At 40.3% G+C, this 27,405-nt stretch overlaps 1 protein-coding gene across 2 annotated transcripts in view; it reads right to left on the bottom strand.

Moving 5' to 3' along the window:
• The window catches only part of LOC124157774 (facilitated trehalose transporter Tret1-2 homolog), a 128,923-nt gene that overhangs the window by 9,735 nt on the left and 91,783 nt on the right, over window positions 1–27,405 (bottom strand). The window contains exon 1 of one of the 2 annotated variants that reach the window (XM_046532781.1): window positions 3,856–4,064. The exons of the other annotated variant lie outside the window; for it this stretch is intronic. Coding sequence (XP_046388737.1) covers window positions 3,856–3,869 — 14 coding nt within the window. The 5' untranslated portion in view covers window positions 3,870–4,064. Of the gene's footprint in view, window positions 1–3,855; window positions 4,065–27,405 lie in introns of those variants that run through there. 2 annotated transcript variants of the gene reach the window in all.

Below are 27,405 nucleotides of genomic sequence, written 5' to 3'. Positions count from 1 at the left end.
CGAGAACATTAATTGGTGAGGTTGGAATATCCTTCAAAATTTTATTACAAAAATATAATCAAATGTTAAAAGTGTCATGAAATTAAGATCCCATTCAACGGATAGACAAACCTACTGCTAACAGCTCTCTGCATCTTTAAGAGGTGATCACAATTTTCCTGGAAATAATTTCCACCGCAATCGCAATCGAAATAGAACCTCCAATGAGGTTAGTGAAATGTTATGCCCATTAATATACCACATATGTATACTTCGGGCCGCTTGATGGTCTCTGTCTTACCACCAAAAGAGGATCCAGACATAAAATCGGCTGAATTTCCTGGGAGCCTAGGCAATATGCAACACATTATTAGGCGCTTAGTTAAGATTGCATTCAATGTGGGTGAGATTTTAAATTTACACCTGATTTTCTCATTTTTTCCTCATTCGGAGCAGCATGTCAGCTGAAGGAGGAGCTGGTTCAGTTACTTGGCTACAGAGATAACGTTTTCTCCGTTTTGAGGAAATGTGATTAAGGCGGATCCGTCATCTGATTCTTCACCGAATTTTAACTTCAGGCTTGACTGAAGAACCAAGAACAACACAATACTATATCGGGCTAAAAGATGCGGAACACAACGAAAATTATTTTCCACAGGGTTTAATATTATACCATAGGCAGTTCTTTGTTCATTAGTTTGCTTCGCCATGTGAGTCCTTGAGAACTGGATGCGAGATGACAAACTACTGTGGAAAATGTTTACACGCGGGAGGGGCGACAGTACAAATGATAAACGAGGACAAACATCGTGGGGGTTCGTGGCACATGCGAGGCGATCCCAAAACTGCCCCGCACTTCCGTTCGGCTTCCGCACGATTGCCGTAAAGGACATTTAAGGACGCATAAATATTTCTCGCGCTTCATCTCGCGACGCCGGTGCTGTTTGGCATTAGAATTGAGGCAAGTACTTAACCTCGGCCCACTTCCAAGATTTACAAACTTCTTAGCAGCGCGCCTAATTTTAGTCGGGACTCTGAGACCAACGATTCGCAGAATTATCATTCTCGAAGGGAACTACTTCGATTCTTCGCATCGAACAGCCAATACTTCACAGAAGAGGCAAATGATACACTTACCGTTTATTCGCACAGGGATGCTTATTTCACCAAAGACAGAATCAGGTCGATTCTGTGAAATGGGGCTTCGTTGACGGATAGTTGACGTACAACTCCAATTAGTAGCGTTTACTACAGAAATATTTTGGAAGAAGGGCAAGATCAATAACGGTTAAGTGAAACAATTTTAAGTACCTATTAACGGAAAACCGCGATATTTTACATTTAAAATAAATGCGATGTCTCAATAAAAATTAAGGAAGTTATATAGTAATAGTAGTAGGTGGATAAGACAGCTCTAGGCGGTGATTAGTTGGGAGCTTAAACGCAACTTTTTTATTTCGGGGGTACCCTTACCCTCTCTTGCGTCCTCAAGTTTAATACGCCTCTGAGTTCGAGTGGTGCTCCGCGTAAACCACATAACGTTAAGAAGTGGAAATTAGATATCCAAGAGGACCGATAAAGATGGACAATCCTGGTTTATCAATTGAAAATTTAACACGTTAATTATCTACATCAACTATATGAAATTTCTAAGTGGCAAGGAAAGCCTAAGTCTCAAGCTAGTCGCAGAAGCCACGTTGAAAATGATCCGGCCGCGAAGCAGTAGGGTGGTTGAGCATCGAACCCTACCACGAGCACGAAGAAGGGAGAAGGGGGTGAGGCAGAGCAGAATAACATAACCAACATGAATTAGGGGCTAATCCATACACAAAGGGAGACTAAAACAAGCACTTATTTCAACATAGAGGCTAAATAAAAAGTACTGGGACCCTATATAAGCCACAACAACCTTAATGATAGGCAACGGCCTATACTAGATCGCTTCCATTACTCTAAAATTTTATGAAATTCAATGAAACAATCGTCTCATCTTGGCAGGACTGGACAAATGAATTCCTCATAATCGAGAGATTATGAATTAGTCACGAAACACATGACACAAATGAAATTATTGCTGACATAAGTGGCGAAGGGGTAAGGTCTCGCCTGCTAAACAAGAATTCGCGGGTTCAAGTCCCGCCTGGGTAGGTGGTGCTTATACAGGGCATGATTGCAGTGGCGGATACAGAGAAAATTCAAGGGGGGGCGCAAAAGACATATTGAGTTACCTTTACTTTTATCGCAATAAAAAATAATCAAGTCACATGCAGAGCTTCAGAAATTTTAACTAAAGTGATTTAACACACATTCAAGACAATGCCATCTTATGATATAAAAAAGTTAAAATTATGGTTCTGCTATGTTTGGCAATACGGGTGGCCCCGCAAAGGGGGGGCGCGCGCCCCCTGCGCCCCCCATCTGTATCCGCCACTGCTTGATTGTTCGTGCATGTGTAATTGCTGACTATTGAAAAAATCCCGATGTAAAAGCCCATGATGCGCCGTTATCGGTAGTATGATAATAAAAAAGTTGTGACCATTTGTCCATTGATGCTATAATATAGACACTAATATCTCCTCCTAACAGGATATTAATGATGACCAAAAAAAAGAGCAGGTAAAAAGGAAGCCGGGAGTCGAATAAAAACAACTCGGCATGTTTCCTAAGAGTTTCGAGAATGGTCTGGCGCAAGGGATGCGCCAACAGCTGAGCGACGAGAGGGATCACAGAAACACTACGTTCCTAAATATACTGGCTGCGCTCCCGCTGTTGCTGCAGCGGAGCCGAACCGGCATGCGCCGTTGTCGTGTTTGCCTGAGTCACAACCGTAACTGCGGCCAGCTGACGGAACGTGAGCTTTTCATCACGAAACACTCGTGGATTGATGAGAGAAAGAAATTGCTAAGACAATGGATGATTAATAAATCCATCGGGTATATTGCGACGAAGCGAGCGTAGCACGAAAATTATCATTCCGGTTTGCCATAAATGTTAATCCAATAACACAATTTATCCGAGTTTTTAAAATCCTAACTACAGAAAAGTAGGAAAAATATCATGCTTCCTTCACCGCAACACGATGATACCCAATGTGGAAAATTATAAAAAGAATTTGCCTCGCGATAAGAACGAAGCTCTTGATACATCCGTCCCAGTAAAACAATGGAAAATATTAACGATGCAAGCAAGAAAAGACCTTGCGAATACCATTCAAAAACTATAAGCCTAGCTAAATAATACCATCCTATAGCAATTAGCCTACTAGCATAGAGCAATTCCGTTTTTCATGAGATCATGAGCAGCCACTCCTATGACTGTATGAGCAGAGATAGACCACTATCTATTTTCTCACCAACATACAATGCTATGTTTGAATGACGCCCATGAAATAATAGGAATAACAACCGGCTTTCAAGTAGAAAAATTATACATGGAGGAAATAAAATAACACCAATAATACAGCTCTGAACATAGAAATTTTTAGTTACTCGACGGAGGAAAAAACACGACTATTATGAAGATAAATCTGAAGCATACCGCTGAATACGATGAAATAGAAATAGACACACTTTTAGGTTAAGGTAGAATGGCTAGAAACGCACTGTAAGAAAAACTACTAATAGGAATCGGCAAATTATTTATGACACTCGAAGAATGAAGCCTAGTCTCTAAGGAACCATACAGAGGGAGCAAAATAATGCGGAGATGGGAACGCTTTCTGATGGATTTTTTCCGGGTTATGAAAAACCGCGTCTGGTCGCGGACGCTCCCTTCGCGAGTGCCGGCTGTGCAACCACTTGGACACCGGACAGAGAAAAGTAAACATAGGCACCCCAAGGACACCTCAGCTCGAGAGAACTGTAGAAGTTCACGTACCTTGTTTCCTCCATAATGAAGGTCCTTTACTCCGACAATTCCGTATGGCGAACGAGTGAGCCTGAAACACTTTGAACGGTTGAATATGCCGCATGCAGTGGTGCGTACCGCAGTCCATCCGTATCATGAGACGAACGCGAGAGAACGTGTGCTTTTCACGGAGACGAACTGTGAAATCATCGGTCTTCCATTGGGACGGCCGGAGTGATCCCTTATCCTCTTCCCACCCCTCCCTCTCCCACTCCGTTTCCCCACCCTCTCCCCTCCCTTTCGCCCATTCCCCCCCCTCTTCCGAGAAGCCGTCCTTCCTACCGCGGGAATCACCCCTTTCTCTACCCACTCCTGCCCTCGCCAAACCCTCTCTCTCTCCACGCCCCCCTCTCCTTTGACACTCATCCCGTCTTCTTCCTTCCGCTTACCCCCTTGCGCCCAATCTAATCTTTTCCCCATCCACGGACACACAGAGCGACAACAACAACAGCACGGGCGTGAGGACGCGGCGTTCCGGCCCGCGCTTTTTGCTCCGCCGCGGTCGCGCACTCGGCCGCACAGTTGTCTCGGGAGGAAGGCCGGCGTCCCTCGGATTGATTCAGCGTGGCGCTCTCTTGCTGGCGACTCCGCCTTCGTCTTTAACCGATCCTACCACAACCGGGCGCCGATTGAGTGACCTCCGCGCGGACACGGGGCATAGCATAGTCACCGAGGGGGACCGGCGCGGTGGAGGGACTGCGCGGAAAGCGGAGACTTCCCCGGCAGAACTGAGCGGGATCATGAGAGCTACGTTGACGAGAAATGCGCGATTGATTCAACGGATTCAAATGGATTCAACGATAGCGGCGTCGCGGGTGTGTATCAGAAAACACCGAAATTTCCCCTTTCTCGGCCGCAGAAGTTTCTCCGGGCCGTTTCAGGCGGAGAGGGCCCTTCTAAATGGACTCTTCTGAAATCTTAAAAGCCGGGCCCTCATCATAATCAGCCAAAATCCCAAAAATAGAGTTCCGACGCGACGCCCCCTTTCACGGACGAATTAACAGCTACGAAAGATTTGGGGTTCCTCTACATGGAAGAACACACTATCGATAAGTCCTTCTATCTTCTCTGATATGGTAGATTTATTTCCCATAGAGGGTGTGCATAATTGTCGCAGTTACTGTAAAGGCTCAAAAGGAAAATACTCTCCTATTTCTGAGTAATGTGGAGAGGCGAGGTTAAACAAAAATTGGGTCGTCCAGTGTCAAATTTTGTCCGGTGTAAGTGGATTTTCGACGCTTCCAGGTGGATTGTATTATATCGCTTCCAAATGGAATCTCAATAGGCTTGACTTGACATCAGGTTTTAGGCGGAGAAAACTCATCCAGGAGGGACATGAATCTCGGGCACTGAGATTAGCGGGCTTGGAATTTTCACCGGCACCAAGGGGGCTGGCATTACTTGGACTGCTACAATGACATCCTCAGCTACTCATGACCGGCAACTAAACAAAAACTAACGCCAGCTGAACGCACGCTCATCTTTCATGGGAAAAAAGACTTAAAATCATTTTCTATCCCATTATTCCGACACTGATTCACTTCCCGTTGCATGTGTCTTGAATATGTCGCCACACAACATTATCATCACCCTCAGGAAATACTTGATGGGGACAGAACTCCATCCGGCACCATTAGCTTCCGTAACTCGAAGACGAACTTCAGGGGACAATTGAGAAAGACAATAGTTTTATTAACGAATTTCTCTCGGGCTGCTCACCGACAGTGGCGGATTTATAATAATAGGATTTAGGGCTCGCGGCTGATCTTTAAGGCACCGAGTGCGTCCACCGGGTTGCGGATGGTGGGTCAACCTCTAGATATAGAGGTTAGCTGCGATATAAGCAAGTTTACTTGTCGAATAAGCAGTCGTGGACAAAAAACAGCGGTTATCCGAGGTGGTATGGGTCTATCCCTGGGTGAGATAGGCCATCTAAATGATACACTAAACCTGTGAAGATACCGTGACTTGGCGATGAGAGGCCGCCAGCAATTACGCCTCACATCACCCGGAGGGGAGGGCAGCATATGAGTGAAGGTGGAGATCACGATGGTCAGTACAGCGACACTCATTGCTCTTCAGGCGTGGTAACATTTACTTTAACGGCTGTAGTACCGCGATGTGGAAGGCAAGGGGAAACCACCACATTATTATCCCGAGGAGGCGCAGCTACTCCAACTTTAAATTGTCTGACATGATGGAATTCTCTCAGGTAAAAAATTCCGGAGGTAAACTAGTCCCCCATTCGGATCTCCGGGCGGGGACTACCCGAGAGGGTACATCGGTCAATTGTGATAAAGTTATGAGGATAGGTACATGGAACGTGAGATCACTCAGGACTTGCGGTAAGCTAGAAAACCTTAAAGTGGAAATGGAAAGATTGAATATCGACGTGCTAGGAATCAGCGAAATGAAATGGCCTGAGGAGGGAGACTTTTGGAGTGGAAGCTATAGGATTATACACACAGGATCCCTGAACGGTAATGCTGGGGTTGGGATAATGCTCAGAAAGAGCGCCGGAATGCGTGTGAAAAGCTTCCTACAGTACAATGAAAGGATAGTTATGGTGAAGATAGAGACTAAGCCGGTAGATACCGTAGTGGTACAGGTCTACATGCCCACGACAGACTACGAGGATGAAGAAGTTGAAGACGTCTACGATGATATAAAGGAAGTAATCAAAAAGGTAAGGGGTGAAGAAAACCTAATTGTTTTAGGTGATTGGAACGCTGTCGTCGGCGAAGGCCAGGATGGAAGAATAACCGGAAAATATGGATTAGGAAATAGAAATGAAAGAGGAGAAAGGCTGTTAGAGTTCTGCACAGAACACAAATTAGTGGTTGCCAACACTATTTAAGAATCACATGCGAAGAAGATACACATGGAAAATGCCAGGAGACAAAAGAAGATTTCAACTAGACTATATTTTAGTGAAGCAGAGGTTTAGAAACCAGATAAAGGACTTAAAAGCTACCCGGGGGCAGATATCGACAGTGATCATAATCTAGTGATGATGAAATGCCATCTGAAATTCAATAAATTGAAGAAATCAGCAAAGAACACCTGGAAATTAGAGAAACTTAAGGAGCCAAAAAATCAACAGGCCTTTCAAGAAGTAGTGGAGCGCAAGATAGGACTAGATCAGTCTGAAAACTCAGTTGAGAATAACTGGACTACCATAAAAAGAGGATTTCAGGAGGTCAATAGAGAAGTTCTAGGGATAAGAAAATGTGTTAAGAAAAAGCAATGGATCACGGATGAAATCCTAGACCTCATTGAAGAAAGGAGAAAGTATAAGAATACGAATACTGAGGAAGGACAGGCTTGCTACAAGAGAATAAGGAACGAGATTTGCCGCCAAGCGAGGAAAGCCAGAGAAGCGTGGATGAGGAACATATGTGAGGACGTACAAAATAACCTCGTAAAAGGGAAAGTGGAAGCGGCCTATAGAATAGTGAGGAACCATTTCAAGGAACGAAACACAAAATGTAATAGCATAAGTGACAGGAATGGAAATATTCTAATTGAAAACGAAGACAAAGCCGAGAGATGGAAGGAATACCTGGAGGAATTATACAACGGAAGCAAGCTTAGCTCAAAAGTTATCGAAGAGGAAAGTCAAGTTGAAAAGGATGACATTGGAGCAAGCATCTTAAGATCGGAATTTGACGCTGCAATTAGAGACCTGTGAAAGAATAAGGCCTCAGGAATAGATGACATTCCAGCAGAGTTAATAAAAATGCAGGAGAAAAGGTCTTAACTGTATAAAACTATCTGCGATATGTACTCAACAGGAGATTTACCTAGAGACTTCGAGAAGAACATAATCATTCCCATACGCAAAAAGAAGAGAGCTGAGAAGTGCGAAGAATTTAGGACCATAAGCCTGACGACACATGCGTCGAAGATTCTGACAAGAATCATTTACAGGAGAATTGAACGAAGAGCAGAAGAATTCCTGGATGAGGACCAATTCGGATTTAGGAAAAGCAGGGGCACAAGGGAAGCAATTTTGGTTCTTAGGATGATCATAGAGAAGAGAATGGAGAAAAACAAACCAACCTTCATAGCATTTGTCGATTTAGAGAAGGCCTTTGATAACGTGGAATGGAATTCAATGCTTAGAATTTTGAAAGAAATCGGCGTACTCTACAATGATCGTAGAATTATTCATTGTTTTTATAAAAACCAAGTAGCTGTGATCAAATGTGGACCAAACGGTGCAGAAGCGAGAATAAGAAAAGGGGTGAGACAAGGTTGTGCGCTTTCTCCCTTAATTTTTAATGTTTACATAGAGAAAGCCATCAACGAAATCAAGCAGAAAGCTTCGGGTGTCAATATCCACGGAGAAAAAATTAGTATGCTGCGATTTGCTGACGACATAGCAGTCATAGCTGAGACAGAGAAGGATTTGAAGAAGACGTTGACAAACATGGAAAGGACAATGGCCAGATATCAGCTGAAAATCAACAAAAAGAAGACTAAGATATTAGTTTGCAGCAAAAGAGAGGAGGCTAAAACAAACATCAACCTAGGACAGCATAAGCTTGAAGAGGTGAACGAGTTCTCTTACCTGGGAGGCCGAATTACCAGCGATGGACGGAGCAAGAAAGAAATACACAGTAGAATAGCGCACGCGAAGAGGGCTTTCTACAAAAAGAAGAATCTTCTTACAGCTGAAAATACCAGCATAGAAGTAAGGAAACATTCATCAGATGCTACATATGGAGTATGTTTCTCTATGGAAGCGAGGCTTGGACGTTGACAGCAGCAGAGAAGTCAAGAGTGGAAGCATTCGAAATGTGGTGCTACCGAAGAATGATGAAGATAAAATGGATTGACCGTGTGAGTAACCAGGAAGTGCTAAGGAGAGTAGGAGAAAAGAGAAGCCTCCTAAAAACATTAAGCAGAAGAAGGGACAACTTAGTTGGCCACATTTTGAGGCACGATGGTTTGATGAAGACAATCGTTGAAGGACAAGTGGAAGGGGAAAAGGGCAAGGGACGGCCCCGAATGAGTTATATCGGACAGGTTATAAAGGATGTAAAAGAGAATAAATATGTAGCTATGAAGAGATTAGCGGATAGGAGAGAGAAATGGAGAGCTGCGTCAAACCAATCTTATGATTGTTGACTAATGATGATGATGAGGATTTAGGGGGGGGGGGGGGTCACAGTAGTCATGACCTCCACCCCAAATTTCATCATTTTTTTATTTTTATAAGTTTAAAAGCTTTTGTATCCTTGAAAAGGAGGAAAATTTTTCCAATGAATCATTTCGACATTTTCTGTTGTGTGAGATACAAAAAGTTCATCATTATTAAAATTCAAGTTGGCTACCTATTTCATCTCTATTGTTAAACTTCTTGAATTCCTAAAAATGTTCATTTTCATCCGTTGTTGAGAATAAAATGAAAATTTAGGCTCTAAAATGCGTAAAATTGGATGTTTTAAAAATTATACACGGGAGAACGCCCCTCTCTCCCGTGGGGTATTCCTTACTCCCCAGATCCAGACCATGACCACCTCCCCCGAATTTCATGCTGACTTAGTCCCTGACAATCGAGCAAGAAAATTAGAAGCAGCCATACGCTAGATGAAGCATAAAAACGTAATTGATAAAATACTTACGGTTAAATGAGTTGGCTGCATTCAATTTTCTTACGTGGAGACAAGCCTGAGAGAATCTCATTAGTAGGTACTATTCGCTGTAAAAGTTCTCGCACATGACAAAATCACAATTGGCTAGTTTTCTTTGGCAATATATGTCTCGTAACTTTCGCCTTTTTTCTTTTATCCAGACTCAGGACATTTGATTGAGGGGATCTCAGTGGGTGGTACACTTACGCATGAACTTAACAGATTATTGGCATTTATAAGAAGTCTTACAGCACACATCTCGAATTTAAACAAGTATCTGTAAATAAAACGTTATTCGATAGGATACTCCACTGCGACGCAATAGATAAGAGTGCCTCAATAGGTATATTTGGACGTCGCTTCGTGGGGGGGACGGGCTGCGAAACCTCAAACACGATCAACACATTTCGAAGAGCCCGCTCTACCCTTCCACTTCGCCAGGCAGTCTCCTCCCGCTACAGGTGGGCGTTGTTGACAATTTGGTAAGCAGCTGAATATTTGCCATGAGGGTGATGTATTCAGTCCAGAGGAGTCCATCTAACGATACGCTGTTCTTTATTGGCAGTTGGCGTGGCGTTGGAAATAGGCGACTGACAAATGAGAGCTAAGGCCATTTGCGCCAATGGAGGAGAATGGAAGGGTAGAGAGATGCCCGGCGTCAATGGCAGACATATCTTAACGAAAGGCGCCAAGGGGACCACGGCATAACGTCCCATCCGACGGACGGAGCACTGTGATTCAAGGATCCTCCGCAACGAGCCGGGCTTCCGATGTAAAACGTTCACCAACGCCGGAATACGAGCATGGGCATACGGAAGAGGAAGCCAAGACTCTAGCTAACACGCACATCCGATAATATTTCATTAGCATTTGTAAAACATGCAAGGCAGTACTGAATAAGATTACCACGGATTAGTAGGGTGGCTAAAATTTTAAGCGTTTGGCAATATATTCTTCTTTGCAAAATATTTAACTGTTTTAGTTCTTTATTTTGCCAAAAAACAAGGCAAGGATAAAAAATATCTATATAAGTAATACGAGGGTAACTAAAGGTAATAAAATACAGCTAAAATACGAGGCATAGCTAAAGCTGGGTTGTGTTTCAAAAGCATTTGAACTTCTCATGACTAGGGAAATGGGCATGTAATTTCGACGTGTCATCCGATGAACGTTATGCTACACATGAGGTTCTCTTCATAATATATTGTAATACAATTAATGAAAATTCTTTATATTCCCTTGAAAAAACTCACAAGTAAACGAAAATGTATAGACGAATTTTAGCCGAGACGTCTCTTGTTCAAGTTAGACAATTACTGGAATGTTAGGGCCGAGCAAAAAAATGACAGTCTTATTCAGTCGTATTCTCCAGAAACAAACACATTATTCCACCGCAATAATTGGAGGTCGTTGAAGGCATAAAATCCAGACAATTCACGAGAATCGTCCTCCTCTTCTCTCGCCGTGAACCTGATTTGAAGGCGTCGTCCGGCCGGAGTGCATCCCTAAGCGAGGCGAAGGAGAGATATATGGACCTCGACCGCTCGAGTTGTCGGCTAAGTGACATTCCCCAGGCGCCGCAAATTTGATTAACGGGAGTCAACAACTCGGAGCTGGTGCACGCTGTGACCTAATAAATGAAACTTGACGGTTTCCGGAGCACATTTCATTTCTCTCGTTACTATTCGCTCCGTTCTGCTATCTTAACGCATTAACAACGGTTTTTCCACTATTTTCTCTCGGCCGTATTGTTTCGATGCTTACGGTAATGGAATATAACTGTCTGAATTCAACCGATAGCTTTTTTACTAACGGGGGACCGCTATTTGCGGTGCGGTTGGAGAACTGGATTCAAATCCTGAGTGAATTAATATGGATTAAAAACTCACTTTATACTCCCTATGATATATTTTTATTACGTACCTACGTGTTTCAAAATCGAGGCGGCATCGTCATGAGAAACTTATCTCCGTTTCAACGGGAAATTTTTCTTTTGATCATGAAGTCTAGGCGTGGATCAAGAAAAATTTAAAACATTAGACAATGAAACATGCCTTATTCTTCCTTTAAATAACATTACGCTGAAAAATAACAATCTCTCCCGAGAAATTGGGGAACAGGGTGTTCATCATCCCGCGATGGTTTTCTCCCACGACTGACGGTCTTCAACCCTTTTAAATCTCTCAATGGAACACGTCAGGAAGGGGACGGTAATGTTGTGATGAGAGTAATGTACGGGTGGAAAAGGGAGATAAAATTACTTCTTAATGAGTAGGCGCCGCAATTACTCACGTGAAACCAAATTAATAGTTAAGAAAGAGTTAATTACCCACTGCATATCGTAAAAATTACGCCTTGGAAAGTTGTAATGTCTACGATTATTCGAGTTCATTGTAAAAATAAGCTACCTTTCTATTTGTGGATAGCATAAAATGAATGACACATATCTCAAGCACAATCAGCAAGTTTTAAAGGCCTCCCATAACCAGTGGCGCCAACTCCATGGGGCCTGAGGGGGCCCAGATATCGAGATTCGAGTTGTTCTAATGTTGATTATATGACTCCTCTAAAATGCTTAAAAAACTTCAAACTTACTACTTATACCGGGGCAAGATCCCCGGTTTGGGCCCCCCCAATATTTTTTGTAAGTCGACATCCCTGCCCATAACTGCACATTAAGTTATTCAGCGTTTTTAAAACTGGTAACTGCAAAATGCATGCAGCAAAACGCTTGCGTTACCATAGCTCAGTAACTAATGCATTGCGACCCCATGTTTATAGGACAAAAAATGCTTAAAACTCTCTTTTACCACCTCTTGAAGTATTGTAAATTCCTCTTTAATACGCTGAATACTTGAAAATTTTGCCCCAGATTTTCTCAGAAGAAAATTTTTATAAATGAGATATAGGCAGATTTTGGAAAGGACTCATCCAATATTCCCTGAAAATTTCAAGGTGATAGATAGCGTAAATTTTGAATAAGTATTACGTCACGAGAAAAGGCAACATATGATCGGCTGAGAGGCATTGATGTCATCTTAAACCTCTACGCGCGAATTTATACTCCTCCCATTTGGATTTTGATGCCTTCAGATGGCAAGACCGGTAAGGTTTTCGGCCTGGCTGAGTATGGTAGAATTTTTTCTCATCCTGAGGGTCTACTTCGATGCTATCAGATTGATCCCTGCCACCGTGAAGGCTTGGAAGAAATCTACTCTTCAATTTCTGTGAAGAGCTTAGAAACTTAAGAAACAACAGGTGGTTTTGAGCTCATACGACCGTGTAGTATTCTGTTTCCTACCAAGAAAATATCATCCACCGTAAAAATATTATATATTCTATCCATTTACTGGATAGAGAATGTAATGAGAAAGATAATTACGAACACCCTTTGTACCAACCGTTTCTCTATATCTAGTTTATGATGCTCAAAAGACTCTCTAGGTGAATCAAGGAAGTGCGCTCCATCTATCCTTATTGTTAGCTCGATGCTGCACGAACAGGAATCCGCTCGACGCGGTAGTTGGGATGTGAAATCACAATGCAGTTCTGTTCGCAATGCCGAGAGAGCCGGTTCCCCTCATCTGTATCCCCATGATATGAATAATGGGCAACATATTATTATATAACAAGTGACGCAAATGACACTACTTCGTCTCACCGCATAATATATAGAATGTAAAGGAATAAGCAAAAAGCCAGGAACGTGATAACATGTAAGGAGTAAAATCAACGTACGGCAGTGAATTTATTGTCAGCACGCGTCTATATGCATAGCAAGCGTGGTGGTAGCTCGTTGGCCAGCTGACGCAAAGGTCATGATTTCTACTGCCTTATCGGGCTTTAACGAATCACTGTTCAATGAGTTTTATGATAACATCGCACTGAAATCCGATAAATGGCTTTAATAAACCTTTCCCTTAATCTTATTGTTCAGCATCCACATGAACCGAGTAGAGTATTATCAGCTGCAAGATTAAATTTATTAATAGCGCCCTAATTTAATCTTCCATTTCCTTTGACATCGCTTAGAAGCATAAGCACGTTAACTTTCATTGAATAACATCCAGTTCAAGCAAATCATCCGCAAAAATATAGTGACATCTATAGTAAATAATTCACTCACTATTTTCCTGTTTATTTCATTTAATATTTTTCAAAACTTTCTTCAAGAAATGTAATAATTAATCGAAAAAAATATCATCAATTAAGGTGCCAAAGCCATTTTGTGATGGAATTTCACATATTAAAGTAGGGCGAAATAGAATCGTTTAAAATAGAATATTTCGTCACTCCCTCCCCCTATCCTCACGCTGGTGAAATAAATTTCAAATACCGTATTATTAGTATCTTTTTTACAACGTATGTAAGAAATGATGGCCCAATGAAAACAATAGGGACAAGTGGAAGGGAAGAAGGGCAAGGGAGGATCTCGAATGAGTTACATAGGACAGGTTATAAATGATATGAAAGAGAAGGAATACGTCGCTATGAAAAAGCTAGCGAATAGCAGAGAAGAACGGAGAGCTACGTCAAACCAAACTTAGGATTGTGGGTAAACTCCTCTCGGGATTCCCACCGGGTTAAATTATCCATATTAGCCAGCGTTCCGAACTCCGACACTCAACAATAAAACGACATTCAGCAGCCATGAGGATGAGCTCCGAGTCGGAGTTCGTAACGTTGGCTAGTATGGTCAATTTAGCCCGATGGGAGTCCTGAGAAAAGTTTACCCGCATTATTCGCCGGTAAAGCATCAAATCTTATTTCACCAATCTTAGGATTGTAAACTAATGATGATGTTCAGCGATTTCACTGCGACCGTAGCAGAGGCCATTTTCACGGAAACATGAACCTAATTATTGCGAACGATTCGGAACATGTTAGCAACACTCAATTTGACAGAATTCACTCACGCCTGCACGCTGCTCCTATCTCGGTCGAAAACGAAAAACTTGGCAGTGGTCCACGCGTTGCATTAGCTGCTTGTGTACGCTCAGCGGACGCGCCAGATTCCGGAAGAGGAAGGTTGGAAGAATTGCTTACAGTAGGAAACAAACGGGCGAGGAGAAGGCCTATGAGCATGTGTACAGCTTGACACTGAAAGGGGTATCCTAGGACGGATCGACCGTCAGCATATCAAGCAGGCGAGAGTCGCAATAGACCGTGAAGATCGTTTCGGAGTGCGCGCTTGCAAGTGAAGGGGATGTTAAAAATAATATCGTATGCGAGCCAGGGACCACGCCTTTCAATGCCTTCCCGATGTCAATATAGCGATCCATCTTGGTCTAAAACGAGGCTCGATATTGGTACGGGCAGTATCGTTCCTAATACGGGGCCATGGTGCACTCATTGAGTGATCCACCCAAGAACATACAAGGAACAGAACCTGCCTTATGTCTCTATTGACCCTCTTATGTTAGTATTAATCGAGTCGCTCGCAGCTTCAGGACAACAAACGGTAATTTTTTCAGGGTCGATGTGTTAACGCATGAATGTTAATGTTCACGCATAATTCTATTTTGTGATATCTTTTTTAATATTTTACATCAAAGGTAATAACAATTTTTTCCATCAAGACAATTACCCTATCAGACGGGCACCACAATTAAGGATATGCCGAATTCACAAATTCGAAATCAAAGGATACGTAATACATCTCCTAGAAATGACATGAAATTATTCAACCGTTACGAGCATTAAACTTAATAATAGACTGTGGTATGATTCAATACTTTAGGCCGCAATTTGAGTTTATATTCCCTGAATTATTCAACTAATGCGAACAATACACAAAATAGTACACTTGGGTATCGTGTAAAACTAATATTTTAGGGGACAGTTGAGTTTAAGTTGAGTTTAAACACTCTTTTACAAAGCCAAGCCGAAGTGGAAATAAACATCTTATTTGGCCTAAACTGAGGTCCATTGTTGATACGGAGCAGTATTCATCCACTGATCCACTCAAGAACATTCATAAAATTAAACTCGCCTCGCCCCTCTTCCTACTTATCGAGAAGATGCCTTTTTTATCGCCTTCTCGATCTCACACAGTAAGTGTCGAGGGTAGATTTTTTGGATAGTGAATTAAACATTTTTGTAAATAGATCGTAGAATACATTTTTTTGAAGTAACAAGCTGATATTTTTTCCATGTGAATAAATGAGGTCATTTTAACATCGCACAAACATACGATTTTTGGAAAGCTGACTTCACCAATGTACTAGAACAGCCTCTTAATTTAGACTTTTTAATTTTTTTCCGCCAAAATTATTCTTATTCCCTTATTGATTACATTTACCTAGCGGCAGATAATTATTGAAACTTGTGGTAATATTTCAATCATGGTAAAACACTCGATTATATTAGGGTCAACAAACATCCTGAGAACCAAAACCTGTATAACATTCCTATTTATGGACAAGAATGGGAAGGATAAGGTCTCGATTGACATTCAGCCGTGACATTATTCTAATGCCTTCCATATGGCCTCCATTTTGGGGGACAACGTGAAGTTTTGGCACTGAGACACTCGGCGATGTAACATGAGCGAGCTTCGAGGGTGCTCGGCAAAGTTGACCTTCTCGGCCAAAATTCGAAAATATCTTCATCCGGTTTGCAAGTTATGAAACTATTATCAACGTCCTCGGATCATTTCCTTGAAGTAGCGACGGATACATATGGGGGGCGCCCTCCCCTTGCGGAGCCGCCCGCATTGCCGAACATTGCAGAGCCACAATTGTAACTTTTTTAATATAAAAAGATGGCATTTTCTTGTATACGTGTATAACCAGATTAAATGAAACTTTCTTAAATTTTGCATGTGCCTTGATCATTTTTTTATTGCGATAAAAGAAAAGTTGCTAAAGATATCTTATGCGCCCCCCTTGAGTTTTTTCTGTATCCGCCACTGCCTTGAAGTGGGAATTTGTGCCATGAGGGAATTTGGCGTTGCTCTTTCGGTAATTTTTAACGGAATGACTCCCTGTTGCCAATAGGAGAATGCTCCACCACCACGGAATCATCCACCTCGTCGTGCACAAGATATTAAATGCAGGCAATTTATCTTTAAAATGACCGAGATCAGCAGAAATTTCTATTTTCCTTACAGTTTGACCCTCACCATTCGTCTATTCTCCTTGACCCGCCATCTCACAAAGATTCTAACAATTATTCATGACTGCAAATGCACGTTATATTTATTCTAGGACACCAGACATGATATAAGGAAGTGAAAATTATGGAAAACTGATATCAAGGTGAAACAAAAGAAATCATTCGACCAGAAACCTGATAAGATAAAATGAAAATGATGATAAGATACAGCTATCGTCTATTGTTCCACTCTCAAGGAAAGTATATGGTGAAAAAACAGCATTGAAGCAATCGGACGACAGAGGAAAAGTAATTTTCAACTAGAGTAAAAATTCGCCGTCTGGCTATCTATGCGATAGACGAGTAGGGTAAATATCGAAAAGCCGAAGTATTTTTTTTATTTTTACCACCTCAAATCTCACAGTAGACTTTTTATTTTGATTATCTATTGATAAAAACGTCTTATATATACACTGTTTCGCCTGTCTCTGGTGATATACTCATCATGTCCCCTAAAGTGTTTTTGGACAACCACGATGTTAAGAGTCCAGCGAGTCTTGCTAATGGAACAAGCGCGGCAACCAAAATGAAGGACCCCTACTCCATCGAGTGACCAGATGAGATATCATACAGCCTTTCCGAATTCAAGGGCTCTCTTAACGCGAGAATATTAAGAAATATATCGATTATTTAAGCTAATCGACTCTGTCGGTAGTGAATGAAGTAATACCACGAAGGTGTATGATGAAGTATTCTCGATCATGATCGCTGGCTTATTTATGGGTACAGTAACTGTGTTAGCATGTGGTATTATATGCAGATAAATGATGCTTAAGCGTACCGGGACTAGTCACGGTGATAACATTTACGGAGTCACCCGCAATGCACAAATTGTGCATCCCATATAAATGATACCTCCTTTCGTTGAAGCTGGTATGTTAAGACTAATTACGACCGAGCAAAGAGTAACAAACCATTGAGCGAGCACCGGCGTCTTCTTGGATTTCGCCAGGATTTCTGAGTGAAATTAAAGAATAAAATTTCTGAACCTGATCATTCGCAAGCATCCTCAAGTTACTCTGAGTTGGCTCTACATTCAGTTGTAATAACAATAGGGTGGTTTCCTAAAATTTTTTAATTGCCTTAATGGAAAGATTATTACTCCTGGAGTACGCATTTCACGTTCTTAGATTTTCGAATGACGATATATATTTTCCGCGATTAAATGAAAAGTGAAAAATTTCAAGCGCGCGAAAAAAACGCGACGGCTAAGTATGAATGCTGGGAAAAGTCCGTGTGACGCATTTCTGGTTCCAGCTGTCGCCGTGTGAGGTGACCTTGGGGTGGAGGCTTGAGCGCTAATACGACGCAGGCTGCTAGCAGATAGCGCTTGGCATAAATAAGGATTATTATTACCCTATCAAACGAAGGAAACTTTCCGAACTTGGTATTTTTAATGTGTGATTATTAAGACATGTTTCCCTGAGCTCTGTGCCTCATGCATGCATTAGTAATCTCAGACAATGTAAAACTCCTATCTACTCGTGTAGAAACTAGGTCCCTGTGACGTCACGTGAAGTGGAATCGCATGGGCGCCAATCTGGCCTTTATCGGGTGAGGTTAAAATTGACCGTTGCCATTCGTCTAAACTGGTATTTATAAAACAAAATAATTTGCATATTATGAATACACTAATGGTGGGTAACGAATCGCAATCAATGCATTTCGTTTTCTTTGATGAAGGAAACTACCCTATTCATGGTACATCCGGTAGAAAGCATAAGAAATAGAGTACAAGTTCCCGATTTTTTGCCATTAGTCATTTCACAAAACATTTGATAAAATACTGAAAAGGAATGTTTTAACCTGTATCCATTCGATGTCGAGAAATGGAACCTCATTGAAAATTTACCAAATTGCAACTGTATTATGGTGCATTTGATTCACTTTTGTTGCAATGACTTTATTAAATCATTGCCAGCTTATATTGTTTCCTACGCTAAAGATGGGTACCGGATCTGGACGGAATCAATGGAGAATGTCCTTCTTCCGTCTAGGAGCATTTTATGCATTAGAGTTTGATTATTTCACTAGGTAATCAAAAATACTGCTATGGAGTATTTAAAAAGGAACCTTTTCATATTTTTCATTCCGAAACCTGAAGTGACATTCAGTAGCCTTCGATGAGTCAAATTTTCACTATACCCTGATGCGATAAGTAAATTGAATTTTGGTATCTAACATTTTGGAGAATGGAAGACGTGACTTTGACACGAGTCAATCAGACTCGTTTGTCCAAGTGTTTTAGATCTATTTACAAGGGCGTCACCGAAATGTATGCACAAATATGTATGCTTCTAAAAATTAAAAACAAGATGTTTCCCTTCAATTGAATTAATTCTATGAGTCGGAGGCCGAGAATCATATTTATCGCACAAAAAAACATCCCTCCCTCCCTCAATCCAGTTATGGGGGAATATGGCGCGTAGCCTTATGATTGGCTTATTCGATCCTTTCGATCAAAAAGCAGGTCATAATTCCTCTCATTCGAGAGGGCGGGCGTGAATGCACTTCAAGAGTACACTTAAGCGAAATAAAGTCCAATACACTCTAGATTTTCTGAAAGGGAAGAAACAGTGCTACATGAAACGATGGTTAAATGCGTCTTCGCCAGCCCGTAATGACTGTGGCGAACTGGATTGGGAAGTGGGCTCAAAGGGTTTAAACCACCCAAAATATAGTCAGGCACAGTAAAAAAGAACTCCCTCAAAATTATTTTCATATTGCGTCGTCGCTGACCACGAATATTCATCCTGAATGAGCCCCTTAGATAAAAAGAACAAACCCTCCCTCCAGATAAATTCACCATTTCCAACTCCAACGCTTCACCTCAATCTAGAACCTGTTTTTTTACATAAACATGCCTTTACAAATTAATGTTCTCAAATCAAATGAAACTCCGATTGAAATGCCGTTCAAAAGATGGTTGAGAAAGCGATTTGATACAATAGTAGTGGTAGTATTCATCTCCAAATGACATTCTTTAATTTTATTTCGCTTGCACAAGTAGATGAAAGTTACCACTGAAAAACCATATAGCCATACTTCACGATGATATGCTAGTAGTAGGCGATTAAAACTATTACCATTCCTAACACTTTTTCATTTCGAAAAGAAGAACGGAAATATTCCCAGATGGTATTACGGAGTTTACAGAATACTGAAGAGAGTATTCAAGGAAACGATGCCCAATTCAAAGATAACGCAGGCGTCTATTATTTTCGATTCATCCAAAGAAACACTCAAGAAAGTAGTCTGCCGCACTCCTGGGGCTCGAAATATGAGAGAACTAGCTTTCTGGTAATCCCAAAATGGATGAGCGAGACATCACGGAGACGCTGCGGGAGCATGGGAGGAAGATCAGATAGCTTCATGCAGTCTCAAGGTTGATCCACAGCGTAGCCAAGGTCAGTGAACGGCCTAGTATTCATTGTCCAGACTTCTGATCGAAGAAGCCACAATAATCTTTTTCCGCTGAAACCTGTGAGCATACAATTCATTCAACTCGACCCACGCACGAAGGAAGGTACAAGGCGAGGAAAAGTTAAGTGGGGGTCGAGGACTTCTTACCGCTCAATAATACGCGATATTAACCTATCTAGCCGATCAAAACATACATTCATATAGTTCACGAAGTTCCTTTTGTGCGAGAAGAAATTTGATTAAATCGAAACAAGAAGCTTGAACGTGGTGGAAGGGTTCCATATTAGCAATGATAACACTTCGTGACTTCTACAATTTATTTTAAAAATTACGACTGGTTTTGGCTACCACGCCATAATCAGTTGTATAAATAACTATTTCAAGAATAGAAATCGTACCATAAAAATCATTCCGTCACAGAAGAGTCAAGAGAAATTTTAAGCAACTTCCAATAATTCCGATCAAAAAGTCAAGTAGCAAAGAAAATCCGAGTCTTCTCCTTGAAATTTCCCATTCAGTCAACACTACGACTTCATTTAATTTTTGCCAACTTTGATTCAATTAAAAATCAGTATGTCTGCGATTAAAAATCCCTGATAAAATATCAGATCATTACAGTTACCATTTCAAAACTTCATCTAGCATTATAATGTGAATAAAAAAGAATAGTTACTTATGTACTTGATAATAGCTTGACAGCCGAAAACGGTTAACAGTCTTTAAATGAATTGTGGAAGTCACGAAGTGTTTCCATTGCTAAGAAGAAATTTGATTCAGAATCTTCTGGGATGTAAAAGCAAGCAATTAAATTAACTTTTAATGTACTTACGGAGAAAAGTTGAAGACAAAATTTCTGGTTTCCTTAGCGTGGGTCTTATGATCTTGCTGGTTCCATTTAATTTGGCAGAACTTATTGTTAGTAAAATTAGCTTTGTACTTAAACAAGAAATTTCGTCACCTAGATGAAACGAGGTAGGAAACTAGCGAATAACTCGCTCAAGCCTTTCCCATTAGATATTATAACTACCTACTCTTTTGCAGTGACTTTAATCTTCAAATTGCTAATTAGACGTCTCTTGAATGAAATAAATAAATAATAAAAAATAATTGCATAAGATGCTAAAACGAAACTGAAAATAGCTATTTTCGCTAGAATTTGACCTTATGAATTTAGGATGGAAAACTGAATAGAGCAATGGGAATTGGCAATGTTTAGTCACCGGTAAATAACATAGTTTTACAGGTGTATCAGAGGCGCTCATTTAGAAACTAGACAAGAACATAAGCATTTCGCCATCAAACTTCATCCCACTCAGTGGATGCAGTGTTAATTGTTGCCGAACGTGTGATGACAATTGCTTGACAGCAGAGCAAAATAAGCATTTGATGCGGTAGTAATTTCTTCTCTAGGCCCTTATCGTTGTTCCTATGTCTTTACTTGGGAAGGAAAAGAAACTTCTTGTGGAACTGCATTTTTCCCTCATAGCGACAGTATGAAGGTTAATTTCCTACGAAGGTTTCTTGGACTTTAAGGCTGCCTATAGCCCACTGCAACGCTTAATGTGCCAATAACTTCTGGCCACAAAAAACCACAACGACTTGCGGCTATCCTTGAATTACGCTGGTCTTTTGGAGTAACGAAAGATTCCCTTTAATTAAACTTCGTCCTGGAGGATGCAGCCTTCAAAAGGATTCAGCCTTTAGGCTTCATGACAGTCATCACAGTAGAGTAAACCCAGATTAGTTTCAGAAACATGAGACTGATGAGAAACATTCAGCGATATTTGGTAGGAAGTTCATATTTTATCATGCAAACAGAAATTGTCAATGAAATAATTCTGAGTCGAAATTCATTGCTTACTATACCTACATACATCATACGACGTCTTCAATTTCTCTGTTTGCTGAAAACAGCATGTTTACGGCCTAAGCTGATCTTATATGTAACCCAAAGACGTTGAAATAATAATTTGGCTTCTAAAATGGCACACTCCCGAATTTTAGAAGTAACTATTCAAAGAGGAAGTAAATTTAATTTATATAAATGAACGTGGGATATTCATAATTAAGTAAAAGGAGGTCCTAGGCCATTTTTTGTCAATGCATAAAATTTCTCGGAATATATTTAGCGTTAAATTAAGTGAAGTATTTACATAAGGTTTAAAACTTATAAATTTCCGATTTTTTTTACATTCTGACCCCATCAATTCTTACGAAATATTTTGATATATCAAGCAATGTAGGTCTACCTCAAACGAAATAAAAATGGTTGGGAATTAAGTGTTATCATATTATTGCGTCCTTATTTCCCATAGATGGTGAGACTTTGTATACGGAATTGTAACCCTTATGAACATGGATAGGCTATAACATTAATTGAAAAACTGAACCGTCATCTATCATACTTAGGATATTGGAATATTAAAAGGATACTAGCACACTGTGAAATGGTAAAAGGTATCGAGAAAATATTGAAAACTAAACAAATGTTAGTTAGCCTGGGTAGACGCTCTTGAGTCACCACAGAAAATAACATTCACAAATGGAATGATTAATGTCGTAAAAACATATTAGTCAACGGAGAAATGTCACAATGAACAACAGCGATTGACAATTTGACGGATGGAAATCACTCAAGTGAGTTGCGGCGCTTTCTGACTCACGCGTCACCATCAGCTACTTCCATTCCTCTCCTCGTATCATCAGGGAAAGATAAAAAAGCACGTCACCCACATCATGCGTACGTGAGTGATGACAAGAAATTAAAATTTGTGAGCAAATGCATGCGAGCAAACTTGGCTCACACAGACTTAGAAAACGTGAGTATACGAAGTATTTTTAGCAAGTAAATTCAATTTCTATAAATATAACCTTTATTATTATTGAACATCGCTTCAATGACAATTTTACGCAGAAAAATATGGTGTAGTTAACTATCCTTTCATACAGCGCTAAAAAGAAGATTTTTTTGCATCCGAATCATCATAATGACTTCATCTTAAAAACAAAAAAACATAACAACTCGGATTAAATAAATTCACTTTTGATCTCTTATCAACAAAGTAGCACGAAGCACACCATAAGGTTGGGCGGAATAGAATATTGAGAAAAAACTAAATAAATGCTGCGAATCTCACTTTCATTATTTAAATGCAGCTGTAGGCTAAATGAAAGTGCCGGCAGTCACATCTCATAATAAAACAACAAGCAAATCCTTATATTTTTTCAACTTGGCTCATATTAAAGTTAGATTGATTTCAATAGAATGAACGCTAAAATAAGTAAAAATAATTGCATTGCCTGACCCACACTGAATGCCTTGGGTTGAATTGTGTGATTAAATTCGGCTTAATTCGCATGCATGATGGTTAAGAGAGATGTATTATTATTACTTGTTTTATTCGGACCCAGATTAAATAAAACTAGTAATAATAATAAAAATACATATATCCTAACCATCTGCGGGTATGTAACGTGCAAAAAGATATTTAATAGCCTTCACCTTGAAAAGAAAATGCATTTTTTGAGGATATCTAGGGGCAAGAAACGTGCTGTGAGTTTTAAGGGAGCGCGTTGTACACGGAAAAATTTGGCATGTAGCACCAAGCGTATAGTTGCATAATTTATAAAGGCAAATAGAGCAAATATGCCCACGCCTATACATTTTGGGGATATACGGACTTGTTTAACATTCCCAATGGACACCACTATAAAGGTATAAGAAGGTGTAATGTAGGACATGTCCTACAATTTACAAAAGTCTGGTTACGCAATGATGGAATTAAGAAAAAAGAGAAGTTGCACAGAAAAATACTCTCCCATCACAGAAAAGTTGAAAAGTTTTTGTAATCTACTTCCAGTAATTCATCCAGTAATATTATAAAAATCAAGTAGTTATAAAAATCAGAATTTTCGCTTTGAATATTCAACTTCCCCTTCGATCAATCCTGAGACTCAATTTAATTTTTGCCAACTTTACTTCAATTTAAAATCAGAATGCATGCGATAAAAAATTACTATTACAAACTAGATCTTCACATTTACCATACCAAAACCTCATTTTGCATAATAAAATATTCCATCGATAATACAAGTAATCTTAGCATCTATCTAAAGATAATAACTCAAAACTCGGTGGCGGCAGGGTGAAGTCCTTACCTGCCACATAAGAGGTCGCGGGTTCGAGTCCCGCTTCTGTAGGTTGTCTTTATCCAGGGCATGGATGTTCATACACGCTTGATTGTTAAGTTAAAAACCCCGATTTAAAATGGTAATGATGCTGCTTTCGATGGTAACGAAATAAATAAACTAAATAAAAAGGAATTCTAAGGATCTTATCAAAAAATGAAAAAAATACATTTGAGAGAATAATAGCTGCATCTATAAATAAAGAATTTCCCCCGAATCATCGCAAGAAGTACAGAGGATAGGTATGCTAGTAACATATAGGGTTTGATTTACTATTCCAGAGGAGGAGGAGATGTTATGCTGTTGGTAAAAGCAGTTTGATGTCGAATAATTGCTGGCGGTCAAGGCGCTGCAGATTCGCGGAGAACCCTCTCTCTCTCTTGGAGGTGGGGAGCCCAGCCACACAAGGATATCCTTCCCTCTTCGCTGCATACGGTGGCCCATGTGCCGGGAACGTGTTCGACTTTCTGCGAATCGGGCTCACGACCAAGATGACGCAACCACAATAGGGCGTGAAGACAGAGCCTAATTTCAGGACGATGCCGGCAGGCGTTGTCTGCGGACATTAAAGCAAAATCAGGTAAGCCGGCAAGTAGTCGCCAAGTAAATGCTACATAACTTATGCGCATGTTTATTATACAATGATTTCCACCCGATCGGCACCGTGCGGAATGGTTATTTATTAGTAAGAAACAAATCATCAATTAATGAGGGATGTTTAGCCCGCATCGTAAGGCAAAAAATCTTTCCTAAAGCAATTTCCCAAACTAAAATTGTTCTTTATGGCATGATTATTCAGAAAAGAGAAAATAATAGTTAGAATAGAGGGAAATTGCTTTTTGACCTAAGGGTTACAAAATTGGCGGCATTAAATCGCGGAGTCCGGCTCGAAATACATACTATGATATCATTCCCGGGCGAACTTGAAAGAGAGAAAAGGCGAATAGCCATAATCATTTTTCTCCTCCCAGATTCCAGGTTCAACAGGTGGCTAAGATACACTTTCGTGGGATCGTGATGAACTGCCATCCACTACCACTAACTTTTTCTCCGCTCTCATGCATTGACTGAGCCCTAGGGGCACGGGAACGGGTCTTGTTCCACGCCGCGATCACGTGACAGCAACGCGAGCGACTGCTGCCAGAGAGGTGTGCAAATGTGTGTTTTCCTTCCCCCCAGCAGGTCGCCCATCCTTCCTTCGAAAGAATAAGACGGGCGGAAGATCTTCCTTTCATCCGTACGGGGGGATGAGTCATCTGATGAAAAAAAATATAAAAAAGATCGACGAGGGACGCAGGAGGGAGGCAAGAGATGAACTCGCAGCGATTCGATGGAGGTTCAACATGGGTCTTCCTTTGGTCGCAACAATTACCCAGCACTTACGGGACGTATCAAGTCTTCTTTTGAGACCTAATACTGGTTTAATAATTTATAATATCATCTTGAACTTTCAGAGCAAATTAAGTTGAGCCATAAGCAATTAGAAAGCAATTATCAGCAGTTTTAATCTTCAAATTTGGAAATTTTTTATCGTTCCTCATGTAAGGCCTGGATCAATTTTTTAAGTAGACTTAAAGCTTAACGCGTAAGTTTTTTTTACGTTTTCAACATTTTTGCTTAAAAAATTGACACTTTACTCCCAATTACATTTTCTCGAAACGTTAACCTGGTATAAAAGTATCTAACCTGGCTTTAGAAAGCCCAAAAGAAACAAGACATTTCCAAAAATATAGTTAAAAAAATGTTTTCATAGGCTTTCAAAAACTGCAGTAACACCCAGATGATAACGCTAAATGTTTCTGAAATCCGTTTGTTCAGCGTTAAAGCACACCTCCCGACGGTAATTATACTAAATATAACGAACTAATTATAGTAGTAATGGTGCAGTGATTGAAATAAGAAGAATTACCTCCTCCATATTTTTAAATAGAAATTTCAAAATTATATGAAAAAATATGTATAAAACAAAAGAAATGTCCTCGTCAACTAGAATAAAATATTGCGATTGAATACGATTGCATTGGACAAATTTAGCTAATATTCAGTACTAAAGATTCATTCACAGATCATTTCTGCTAGAGCAACGAATTATTTTTAACTTCTTATGGACCTGGGGGCCACTATCCTCTTACAAAAGCTACAATTTATTTACGCTATTTTTACTGTCTTGTGTATTATGAATGCATTATATAAAAGGACAGGTTGCAATGAAAATACATATTATACCATAGCGGTTACATTCATAAAACAGAATAACTTACCCATTACTCAAGGGAAACGGTCGTACCTGAATTTAGCCTTCTTTAAAGCCCGAGAATAAACATAGGTGGTGGCACACATCGCGGAGTCGCGCACGTGCAGACCATCACAGTATTACGTAGTGTACGGCGTTTCGATTCGACTATGAGGGAAATTTTACGCTTCAATCGGCACGTGATCCACGCCAACAAACTTAATCAAATGTGTCAGGGGGGACACCGCATATCCCAAGCATAACAGTTTCACCATTGGTTAAGAGCAGGGAATCGTTTTGTAGACAATCACCTCTTCCGGCGAGGCGAATGCAATATCGAGTCATGAAATATGAATGCGCATAGATAGCAGACGCCCATAAACGCATATGAGAGGAAAGAATGGGTCAGTATCATGCTGATATATTCTTACAACTGTCACAGAATATGAAAGTCGCTCAAATCCTACAAGATATTTGCATGACAATTATATTTCTCCAGGACCTTAGAGATGCTTGAAATATTTGTTCATCAGAAATATCTCTTTTGTGAAGTTCAATGTAAAGCTCGTTTTAACTTTAAGGCGCTCCTAAATTCAGTCCTATTCTTTATTCAAATCCAAATTAATCCTTCCAATTCCCAGCCATGGCAGATTTCTTTAACTCTAACCATTCTTGCGAATTGAAACATACATGAAAAAAATTCTCCATTCGGCTGATATGTTGTCCTCGACATTTCCATCCCTGCCAATACAGTTAGTTAAATTTCAAAGATGCCGCAAAATCATTTACAGGAGAAGGTTACCAACTGATATCTGATAATGATTAGTTACAAAAATCTTATTGGATATTTTAATTTAAACAAAAAAGTAATATTCATGAATA

This window comes from Ischnura elegans, chromosome 4 (assembly GCF_921293095.1).
Source record: "Ischnura elegans chromosome 4, ioIscEleg1.1, whole genome shotgun sequence".
NCBI lineage: Eukaryota > Metazoa > Arthropoda > Insecta > Odonata > Coenagrionidae > Ischnura > Ischnura elegans.
This window is presented reverse-complemented; position numbering and strand designations above follow the sequence as displayed.